Source organism: Arachis ipaensis, chromosome B08 (assembly GCF_000816755.2).
Source record: "Arachis ipaensis cultivar K30076 chromosome B08, Araip1.1, whole genome shotgun sequence".
Taxonomy (NCBI): Eukaryota; Viridiplantae; Streptophyta; class Magnoliopsida; order Fabales; family Fabaceae; genus Arachis; species Arachis ipaensis.
The window spans coordinates 117,098,838-117,110,622 of NC_029792.2; the positions used below are offsets into that span (position 1 = coordinate 117,098,838).

Genomic DNA, 11,785 nt, shown 5'->3' on the forward strand with positions numbered 1-11,785 from the left:
TTTTGGCATATTTTTGAAACACACGAGAGAATTGGTCTATATTTTATTATGCGCATGGGCTGCCTCTCTCATAAGATTCCCAAATCCATTATCCAAACTCTTAAAAGGTTCACACACTTGTCGGTGTCACTCTTATACTGTTTTACAGCATAAAATAATTCACGAGTCGCATAATCGAAATGAAAAAAAAGTTAGTTGTCACTTTCCATTTTTAACTCTAGCGCCGGTGGAAAGTAAATATTTTTTATGGGTAATATTTTTATGGCTAATTCTATAATATTTATGAGTTAGTATCTAAAATTTTGTTTAACTTATCTTTTATAATAAATTTTAAACTTTTTTTAATTTTTTTACTTTTATACTTTTTAAGTTAAATATTAATTTTAACAAGTTAGATATTACTTTTTAGACACTATAATAATCACTTAGTTTTATTTATTTGTTACCGTGAAAATATTTCAGGCACCCAACCCCAGATGTGGTGGAAGCGCGTGTGCATTCAACTTAACCTACGGCAGTTCCAGCGTGGCAGCAAGCTTGGTCCAAGACACAGTGACACTAGCCACGGACCCAATTCCAGCCTACACCTTTGGGTGCATTCGGAAGGCCACAGGGAGCTCAGTACCACCGCAGGGCCTATTGGGCTTGGGCCGAGGCCCATTAGCACTTTTGTCACAGACTCAAAAGTTGTACCAATCCACATTCTCTTATTGTCTGCCCAGTTTCAAAGCCCTAAATTTCTCTGGGTCTTTGAGACTTGGTCCTGTAGCACAACCTAAGAGGATCAAATTTACACCACTGCTCAGAAACCCAAGAAGGTCATCACTTTACTATGTCAACTTGGTTGCTATTAGGGTTGGCCGGAGAATTGTTGATATCCCGCCGCCGGCATTGGCGTTCAACCCAACCACTGGTGCCGGCACCATCTTCGATTCTGGTAATGTCTTAAACCATTCTTTTTTTTTTTAATCAAAGATAGAGAAATTTAAACCAGCAACCTCTTAAGTGAGTACGGAGAGACTATGTCATTTGAGGTATAATCATAATAATATACATAAAATTTATTTATTTTACTTTATAAAAAAAAGCTTTATCCATTTTTGTTAAAGAAAAGAAAATGTTGATTTTCTTATTGACAAATGTTAATTAATTGTCAATGAGTTATGAGATGCACTTTATTGAAAATGCTGAAGTATTTAAATAAACAAATGGACCCTCTCTGGGCTAAACATGTGTGCCGTAATTTGACTGGTTGACTCCTTCTATGGCCCATTCCCTTTTGCTTTTCAATGAACCGCATTCACAAAGTTGAGATTAATTAATGGTAAACTACCTATATGGGCCAGTCACATGTGTAATTATTAGAACATGCACCACTTTCATACATGCTCTGAAAATTTCTACTATTAGATCACCCAAAAATTACAATCATGATGCCCAAAGAATCAAATAAATCATCTCGATGATGTTAATATTCTTGATTAAATAATTTTTATTTATATTAATTGACAAAATGAACTTAACTGTTGATCCCATAACAAAAATATTTAGTCAACGGGAAAAGTTCATATTGAGTAATACTAGAGAATTAATAACATAGTAGTCAATTTCAGTCAACATTAGAATAAGTTGTTAAATAAGTTTAATATAAAATTTACTAAAAATAAGTTTTTATTAAATTTGAATTTTAGATATCCTTTCTTTGTATTGAATGTTGACCGTAATATTAACCGTGTAATGTTGACTTCCAAAATTTTTTTTATTTAATATAATTAAATAATAAAATTTTCAATTAATATAGTCTACCAACTCAACTCCATACTCTCTATTATTATATTTCAAAACTAATTTCACTAATATTTTTTTTCTTTTTGGATAATGTTATTAAATTTTACCAGGTACGGTATTTACCCGGCTAGTTGAACCAGCCTACATTGCAGTCCGAAACGAGTTCCGTAGAAGAGTTGGTCGGAAAATAGCAGTGACAACACTAGGAGGGTTTGATACATGCTATACGGTTCCAATAGTTGCACCCACAATAACATTCATGTTCTCTGGCATGAACGTTACGCTCCCTACGGACAACATCCTCATACATAGCACCGCCGGCGGCATCACGTGCTTGGCCATGGCTGCCGCGCCGGACAACGTGAACTCGGTCCTCAATGTCATAGCCAACATGCAGCAACAGAACCACCGTGTGCTCTTTGATGTGCCCAACTCAAGGCTTGGCGTTGCTCGTGAGCCTTGCACCTAAACTTTTTTTAAGAAAAGAAAATGGTGACTATTGGTCCAAAGTTTTCATGATTTGTCACACTTGTATTGTATTGTATTGTCTAATTGGATTACAAGTTGGTGTTTGAGACGTTGCTATTTGGTGTATTCGTATGGATTAGGTTTCAACATTGCCAAGGGTTTATAGCTAATTATATAGTATAAGATTAGTGAGATGCTTTTAATTTGTGTAAGGAAATTACATTTGTGCTATGAGCAAGGTTGGAAGTTAATTAAATTGGTAGCTATAATAAATAGTGTATTAGTGTGTATAGCTCTCTCTCATGCATGTTGTTTACTAATGTTGATTGAATTAATATAAGAAAATGTTTAGCGCCAGCAACTTTTTCAAATTCAGGCCAGCATGTAACCAGCAAAGAAAAGTGAGTTATTGGATGAAATTTCACACCAATCTCACACCATTAAAATTATCGTTGATGACTATTTGATAGCTACAAATCACAAAAATTGCTAATTCCTAACACTCCTCTTAATATAATTTAAGCATCATCTACAAGTTCATGGGTACTATTTCAAAAAAAAAAGCTACTAAATAACAAATTTTAGAATTATACATGATAAAATATATTAAAAAAAACCAAGAAAAATGTGTTGTGAAGCACACATAATGAATTTAAAATACACAATTTTAGGTGCAGTGCTTGCTAAAACTAATTATTTGCATAGCATTTCTCTTATCATTTACATGTTTGTTCTAATACAGTGTGTCTAAAATAACACAAATAACTTTGTACACATCTAATATGTAATTTTTATGAATCATTAAATAAAAATCAATTGCTGGTATTATTAAATTTCTGTTCAGCTTGCAGAAAATAGTGATAAAGCTAGGGGTGTGCATGGCTCGACCCGGCCCCAAACACTTTAGGGGCTATTTTGGTGTGATTTCACTTGGTTTAGGGCCGGGTAAGGGTCTCAAAAATAGACTCGGTCATTATTTCGAGTCGAGTTCGGGTCATGGCTCGGGTCACCCGAAGTCGGCCCGGTGGCTCGATCATCTTTGTGTTATTAGTGATGGATGATGGCTATTCTTATGTGGAATTTAAGTATTGTAAAACTTAATATTTTGTGTTATTAGTTATTATAAGACTATAAGTTAATGTTTTATGTTTAAAATGCATAAGATTTTAAACTAATGCATAATATTGTGTTATTTATATTGATTTAAATATTTGGTGTTATTAGATAATATTAATATTGATTATGGTTATGCTTTAATTTTAGAGAAGAGTTGGTTCTTGTTATATTTTTCTAAGTGAATTTTACCATGTCAAATAATGGTTGGAGTCTTGGAAATTTGGATATTTTCACATGCTAACTTATAAGAAGGTATCAAGGTAATATAATGTTAACGACCCGGTTTTCACCCAGTTTTTACCCGGTATAATCCACAACTAGAAAATGGATTAATACAGACAGATTTAGTCTTTATTACAGACGAATTTTTGGTTACCGATGGATTTTATCCCTCTGTAAAAGCCTCGTCGGAAATTATTTATCGTCGGATTTTTTTCCGTCGGAAAATTACCGTCGGATTTTTACCAGTTACCGACAGATTTTCCCTCTGTAAATTCTCTATCCATTTCTCTAAGACGACAAACTTTCCGACGGATTTTCCGTCTGTAATTACAGACGAATTTTCCGACGGATTTTCCGTCTGTAATTACAGACGAATTTTTCGACAAATTTTCTGTTTGTAATTACAGACGGATTTTTTGACAGATTTTTCGTCTGTAATTTGAACCTTAGAAAACTATCTCACACTCTGATTACAGACAGAAAATCCGTCTGTAAAATAAAATAGAATTTTTTAAAATATTTTTGTTGCAAAATAAACTTGTTTTTTAGTATTAAAAACATAAAATAAAATAAAATAAAAATATGAAACATTTTTTATATAACCAAATATGCCATCATAAGGGATCAAAGTCTTATTATATAAATAACAATAGTATTAGAGACACAATCATATGATGCTGATCTAAATATCCAGCATACATCATAGAATAGGTTATATATACAATGTTTACATATCCACTGACATCCTTCGCAACCTTTATGAGCTCCTCTTGAGCCTTGTACAGTGCCCAAGCCGCAAAAAGACGACCGGCATCTTTTCCCCAGTCTGAGTATCCTATCATAACTTCTTGCATCCCATTGATTCGGTTTCTATACCAATCAATAGAGAAAAGCCGCGCCACTGCAAGGACAAAAGTGACTCCATCAAGTGAAAATTTGAGATTCGTTGAAGCATCTATTCATGGCTTTGCATTGAAGGAATAACCAAATGTTGTTGCTGCACCTGCAAATTCCAACAGATTCCAACAATGTTTCATTAGTCAAAAGGAAGAGATGTTTTTTACATTAAACCATAGAACAGAGGGGATAGGACACTTGGAAAAGTGAGGAAATGAGTTAAGAAGGGATAGAACAAAATAACTTAGAACAAATCCTAAAACAGGCTAATAAACCAAAGTGCGTATACAGAAAGTAATTTAATTATAAATAAAACGACCTCATTCAATTGAATCTTATTACTTTGAAACATATTGACTGATCTATCTTACCTAGCAATATATGTTAGAATCAACCGAATAGTCACCGAATATATGTTAGGATTAAAAGAGGCCTTCTTTTCTTCTGCATCTTTTAGAATCAACCGAATAGTCACCGCAAGAATCTGTCAGAGAGTAACACATATTAGAATATCATTACAGAATTCATAAAGCCAACAGAGGAGAGAAATGAAGTTTGCCTACAGACCTTAGAAAGAAGAAAGGACTTGTTTGATCCCTGTTCAAACAAATAACAAATTAGAGAAAAGCTAAAGAAATACCCAAACCAAAAGAAAATAAAATGGCACAGTGGACCTTCAATATTGAGAAGACAAGCTTGGCATAAATATCAATTACAATAAATGACATTGCTGGCAGCTGTTGAGAAGATTGCAATGCCCCAGAATTAATCACCTCAATGTTTAAGCAGTGTGTAAAAACTAGTTCCTGGAGGAAATAAGGGAGGAAAAAAAAGTTTTATTGATAACCCTGGCCATTAATAGGAAAGTGTGACCTATATCTGAGAGAAGATACACTACCATCAATAGCCGGAAGAAGCGATCTGTTACATCATCCCCCTTAAGGAGACCATTTTGATGTAATTGTAAGATGAAGTGAGTAGAAGCTGTATCATTCGGAGGAGGGAGTTCACATATCCGATACCATTCTGTAAACAACATGGAAACCTACAACACATGTGGATAATAAGTAATGATTGAAAGTTTCCAATGATGTATTGTATTCTCAATTCCCACTTAACGAGAAGTTGAAACACTCTAGACATAATTAAAATATACCACAGGCAATAAATACATAATTACAGTCAGTATCTCACAATGTATGCAAATAGCCACACAACAAAGTATGAATTTATCTAGCAATTTCACAGCAAAATACCTGCTCACGGAATCCAGCAGGATCTGGTTCAACAGACTCTACAATGTTTACTTCTTCCCGGTTTGGTGCCAGCATCCCAGGACCCTGTTTTTAACAAATAGATTCAGTCACAGTTGGAGCAGAACAAAAACTGAGTGTAAAACAACAATAACAGTTGAACCTAGTATCCTATGTATGACCTTATTGTCCCTTGATTGTCTTGCCTTATCCTCCTTTGCAGGAACACTAACAGAAGGGTTCTTGATCATCTCAATCAGCTGTTGCAACGATTCAGGGGATCCAGGCTTTGAAGCAAGCTGAAATAAAAGATATTTGGTAAAGACGGGGTAGAGTAAAAAATGCAGACACTCGTGGACAAATATAAACCTTTGCCAAAGCATCAACAAGATTGTGAAGTTCTGAAATAACTTTCAGTTCCTCAACAACCAGCATTTGAAGAAGAGAAATAGAAAACTCCGTAGCAGCGCTGCACATTAATCCAGTGGAGTTGCATGAGTATAACAATATAAAAAGGGAAAACAATTAGAAGGTACATTCTTTTGACATACTGTTTCTCCCCCCATCAATGAGCTTTGCCATATGAACATTGTACTCGGTAAGATTTAGCAATTCACTGCGGGTCAGGCCTACAGTAATATCTTTGTTGAATTTCCTTTCTTCTTCTGAGTAAATTACCTGTAACAAGTATTCAATAACACACTAGTTATAAACAGAACACCAACATAACTTGTATTTAAATGTCACTCATGGAGGATTAGTTAGTAGTTAACCACATCTATTTTAGATGTAAATTTGGCTAATGGCAAGCTCTTTGATCAATTTTATTGATAATTTACATTACAAAATAGCATATCAGTGTCTCAAACAGGTACATAACATTAGTGGTTTTTGCACTTGGAAAAACTCTAACATCGTCAGAATTATCTTAGTAGATGGAAGACACCCAAATCATTAATAATAATAATAATAAAGGAAATTCAACATCAGAATATGCAACATTTAGCAATGCTATGGGTAGATAGAGTATATTACATAAGGAAAAAAGGAACTAATGCCAAAATAAATTGTAATAATGACATAACTTCATTCAAGAGTGAAAAACATACCCAGCTGGTAAGCTCCTTAACGGCAAGCTTGCAAACATCACGAATGGCAGTCAGGATTGCAAGATGAGCACCAACATGAGTATTGTTGGATACATTGTCATAAAGGCCCTTGAATACCTAGTTACAAAAGTTAAAGGACAATAGTGAGCTCCTAGACAACTATAGCATTCATCAAGCTCATATTAATAATGTTCAACAATCCAGATTAACAATTTAAACATTTCTTAGCTATTCAGAATCAAAACCTAATCTAATCCTATTTTAACAACCTAAAAATCCACTAATCAGAAAACAAATCTAACTAAACTAATTACTAAAATCAAACTAACTAAACAAAATTAATTGAACTCAACAGAAATTAAAAGAATTTGGAAGCTAGCTACAACCCTTATGAAAAAGGTAGTTGGAAGAGTGTGTATCTCTGAAAATCTGATTCCCATGCTGATGAATATGAACTGTGCTTAATTTAATTTTACAAAACAGCACTCAGAAGTAAAGCACCAAGAATCACAGAACTTATCAAAGATTCTCCATTATAGTAGAACTCAATAAGCAACTGCAATCTCAACATCTGGATCCTTTTCTTTTCGTTCCTTAATAAACCTATAGATAACAAACAAATAGATGCAGAAAATTTTGCTTATTCCTTCAATATTGCATATGAAAATCATGTAAATAATTTAAAGCTCGTACCTTTCAAGAAGAACCTCTGAATTTACAGCACCTAGAGCAAGCTGAAACAAAGAACACAATTTATTAACATCAACTGATATTTGTCAAAGTACTTAGATTTATGAGATGGTTTATGATATTGATAGGGCACAAAATTATTGTTAATAATCTCATTCTAATCAGTCATAGAGTAATTTCAATCTATGTAATTAGCACATTGCATTTCATGAACTGGTATTTATAGTTCCTTCAAATTCAAAATACAAACAACGTATGAACAAAATGAAAGTGGAACAGATCGAGTTTTAGATGCAACAATAACGTATGAACATTTGAATTCAACAAAAAAATATAGATCAATAGCAATTTCAGAATCTAAAATAGATAAAGACGTACATGTAGGTTTCAGATCTGGTGACACGATGACTCGATGAGGCTGTGAACAGCGAGGATGGATGGCGTGCGACAAAGAGAGACATAAGCTGATAGGCGGCAGAGAGAGCTCGTGCAACGCGAGCAGCAGAGGAGGGAGCTCATGCGAGCGAGCGGCAGCGGAAAGAGATCTTGCAAGCGAGTAGTGACGGAGGGAGCTTGTGCAACACGAGTGGCGACAAAGCAGAAGTGACCGAGAAGTTACAGTTTTGCCCTATTTTCAACGAGAGAGAGAGAGAGAGAGAGAGAGAGAGAGAGAGCTAGAAGAGGAGAGCAAGCTTAAACGAAAGATCGAAGAAGATGAATGATGATTTTGCGTTGAATGAAGTTTCATCATCGAATATGGTGTGTTTCATCAGGACTGAACCTAATTAAATTTTTCGAGGGATTTATTAAAAGATTACAGAGGGATTTTTTGTTATCGATGGTTTCAAATTTTAATTTTAATTTTATCGACAAAATTACCGAGGGATATTAGTATCTGTCGGTAAATTTTGTAAATTTTTTTATTTTTTATCGACAAAAAATTTGTCGAAAATTCGTCGGTATTTTCGACAGAAAAATTCCGTCAGAAAAATCTGTCTGTAATTTGCTGTTTTTTAGTAGTGATCATGACCCGAAAGTGTATAGGTTTTATCGGGTTTAGGGTCGGGTTCAGGTCTAATAAATAGCCCGGTATATATTTCGGGTCGGGTTTGAGTCACATCAAACCCGGTTTCACTCGGCCCATGCACACCCCTAGATAAAGCAATGAAACTTATTCCGTAAAAGAGAGAGGAATTCAAAAAATGAAAGCCAATTTTAAGGGTGTGTGGTTGAAAGAATTACAGAACATTCCCAGAATTTTTAAGGGTGTGTGTGGTTGGGAGAATTTGATTCTAAATCATACAATTCAATCTAATATCATTCAATTTCACTATAATCAACATAGGGTTATAAAATTTCAATAATTGACAAGGGTTTAGTGGTTCTTATTGTATCTACTGGCATTTTTGAAAAAATTAAAAAATTATCTGCTGTTAGAGTTCACGTAAATCATTATCAAAATCATTCAATTTCTCAATACCAAAACTCCTAAAATTTCGAAACTGAAGAGAGGAAGGCTGGGTGAGAAAATGGAACTTTCTTACCACTTTGTTTATATGGTTTTAAAGAGAATTTTGAGACGAACGCATAGTCTCTGAAGACTCGTCAATCGGAGCTTTGGATTGATATGTGGAATTGAAATATGGGAGTGAGTGAAAGTTAGGGTTCCATGACTTCCTTTCCTCTAAGCTGCGTGTTTCATGTGGTTTGGGGAAGGAGGAGGTTTAGTATTGGCTTTTATATGTTGGATTTGGAGTTCGGTTTGGGTTTGGTCCAATCGGTTTAATATGCTGGTTCAATTTTGGGTCAAAATCTTTAAAATTAGTGTTAAAATTCATATTTTTAATATTTATACCTCCCTAGATTATAAAAATGTAATTTTCTAATTTTTTTAAATAATAATCAATTTATTAGCTAATTATTTATTAATTTTTCGGAATTTACATTATTGAATTCGTGTTTATTCTAATTTATACTTGCAGCTATTTTCTCTGTGAAAACGGTTATATTTATTTGATGGATGTCTCTGAATTAAGGGAAAGCTCTGCCAAAATTTTGTTTAGTTTGTTTTAAAACATGTTTGGTTTGTCAAAAAATGATAATTGTATTTGGCAGAGGATTCTAATTATAGGATACACTCTACCGAATTTTCTAAAAAAAAATTAATAATTGGTGTTATTCGTTGAATTCTAAAGTGTGTGTTTCAATTTGATTCCAAGTCATCGTCTATGGATGTATGATAGGAATAACTATGTACGGAGGGGTTTAAAACCTGAATTCTTTGATAGGGTTGACGCGTTTGTTGCGCAAGTCTTTAGCGTGGAACTGTTTAGGTCTGAAGGAGTTTTTAAGTGTCCATGTGAAAAGTGTTGGTTGACTAAGTGATTAGGATTTACGGATATAGCACTTCACTTCTACCGTAACGGGTTTAAGGATGGGTATTGGATGTGGACAGAACACGGAGAAGCGGATGAGTATGGGGGTTAACCGGTCTGTCTCGAATTTGAATAGATCCGATTGTTGATCAACAAGGATTCGGGTGGTGAGAGAGCTAAACATGGAAGAACAAGAGTTGCAAAGTACGATGAGAGAGGATTCAAAGTGGAATGACATACCCAATCTTTTCTCCCGAACGGGCTGCAATAGGTGCGGACACTGACTATTAGTTGTACCAGAAGGAAATTGATGCCGCATATCTGCAAGTGTTGCTTAACTGTGACCAGATTTCACCCTACTGCTCATGTGAGTTTTTAAGTCTTCGTAAATATTGCAAGCCGTAAGATACTAACTTCTTAATCTAATCAAAACTTATTTATCCTATTCTATCATATAGGTTATTCCAAGAGGCAAATTCTGATGCCTCATTGAACAATTTTCCACGGTGGTTCTGAGAATACGTCAGCGTACATTTAACTGACACAACAGATTCGGAACTAGTTGCACTTAGTTAGGGCCCAATGAATAACGGCAGTAGCTACCCGATATACAATGTTAATGGATATCGGTTTCATTCTTTACAGTGGTCGATTGAAAAAAAAAACAGATAACACCGGAGTTTGGGTTTGTGGAGATTCAGGCGGGGTCATTCTAATTGGTTTGGTGTGTTGCACAACATAATTAAGTTAGAGTATTTCTTTCGCACTACGTACAACGTGTGCATGTTTAAATGTGAATGTTATGATCTAAGTTCGCGCAAGGAACACGAAAACATATGGGTTATGATATCACTGAATTTAATGTAACTAGGAAATATAGGCACTACGATCCTTTTATTCTATCTCAAAATGCATGACAGGTATACTATTTACCTTATCCGGATTCGTGCAAGTCTAGTTGGGTGGTTTTGGTTAAGACTAAGTCAAGAGGTCGCATCAAGTTTGATGATAGGACAGAGGGTCAGGAACCTTACTAGATTGATGACCTAACTCCTTCGAAAACGGTGCCGATCACCCTTAGGACGGCTATTATAGATGATGACATCATTGACCTTGGCTTAGATGCCGATGCACTACAACCAGAGGACGATAATCTTCAAGAAGAAGACAGGATCGATGGAGACAAAGAAGAGGAAGGCGAGTTCAATGATCAGGAAACTACCTCGTAAGAGGAGGATAGACGACGAAGATGATGAATCTGAATAGGGCTAATGTAAATATGGTTCTATGATATGTATTTTTTAACCAAACTTTGAGAAGAATATAATATAATTAGCATCGTTTCAGATATTTCAATTACCATCATTCTGTATTTTTAATTTGTATGTTTGATATTTCATATTAGGTTTAAAGCACTGTTTCAATTATTACTTATTAGGATACATTATAGATGGAGGGTAAAAGATTATAAAAATAAAAAATAAAAAAGACTATGTCAAAATACACCAACGGGTAACACGGCAGTCAATTTTTTAAAAAAACCAATAATTAAAATTTGCCTCTCTATTTTTTACTTTTTACACATTTTCTTTTTCGTTCAATCAAAATTTCTAAGAAATGAATCAGTTACCTGTGCTAGGGTTTATCATTTATTCTTCACCCTTCCCCATATGAGACAATCCTTTTTAGCATTTCTCCTTCCCCCTTCTATTTTTATATATTGCCGCTTTGTTCTTCTTCTTCACTACTAAATTCGGTCTCGGTCCTTCTCTCGCACCTCTGCCCTTGCGAACTGCCTTTTTAAGGTGCAGTTCCCCACTTTTCTTAGGTACTTAACATATTGTCATAATTTACCTCTCCTCATTAC

The 11,785-nt window shown here is 34.6% G+C and overlaps 3 protein-coding genes and 1 long non-coding RNA gene across 4 annotated transcripts in view; 1 reads left to right on the top strand and 3 right to left on the bottom strand.

Moving 5' to 3' along the window:
- Positions 1-2,546, top strand: part of LOC107613937 (aspartyl protease AED3) — a gene marked incomplete at its 5' end in the record, with an annotated part of 4,197 nt that extends 1,651 nt beyond the window's left edge. Inside the window, 2 exon segments of the mRNA XM_016316136.1 lie at positions 463-937; positions 1,899-2,546. Coding sequence (XP_016171622.1) covers positions 463-937; positions 1,899-2,257 — 834 coding nt within the window.
- LOC107611593 (CCR4-NOT transcription complex subunit 1-like) lies at positions 4,519-6,221 on the bottom strand. The gene is made up of 8 exons (XM_016313503.1): positions 6,114-6,221; positions 5,927-6,043; positions 5,748-5,831; positions 5,390-5,536; positions 5,166-5,297; positions 5,059-5,088; positions 4,863-4,975; positions 4,519-4,597 (listed from the first exon to the last, which is right to left on the bottom strand). Exons 1-8 carry the CDS (start codon positions 6,219-6,221, stop codon positions 4,519-4,521), a joined length of 810 nt encoding a protein of 269 aa, XP_016168989.1.
- Positions 6,255-7,293, bottom strand: LOC110265363. Its single transcript, XM_021108325.1, has 3 exons — positions 7,240-7,293; positions 6,854-6,970; positions 6,255-6,422 (listed from the first exon to the last, which is right to left on the bottom strand). The coding sequence occupies exons 1-3, from the start codon at positions 7,291-7,293 to the stop codon at positions 6,270-6,272; spliced, it is 324 nt and encodes a 107-aa protein (XP_020963984.1). The 3' UTR covers positions 6,255-6,269.
- LOC107612486 lies at positions 7,406-8,075 on the bottom strand. The gene is made up of 3 exons (XR_001613781.2): positions 7,922-8,075; positions 7,547-7,587; positions 7,406-7,456 (listed from the first exon to the last, which is right to left on the bottom strand). It is a non-coding gene; the product is annotated as an uncharacterized LOC107612486 (long non-coding RNA).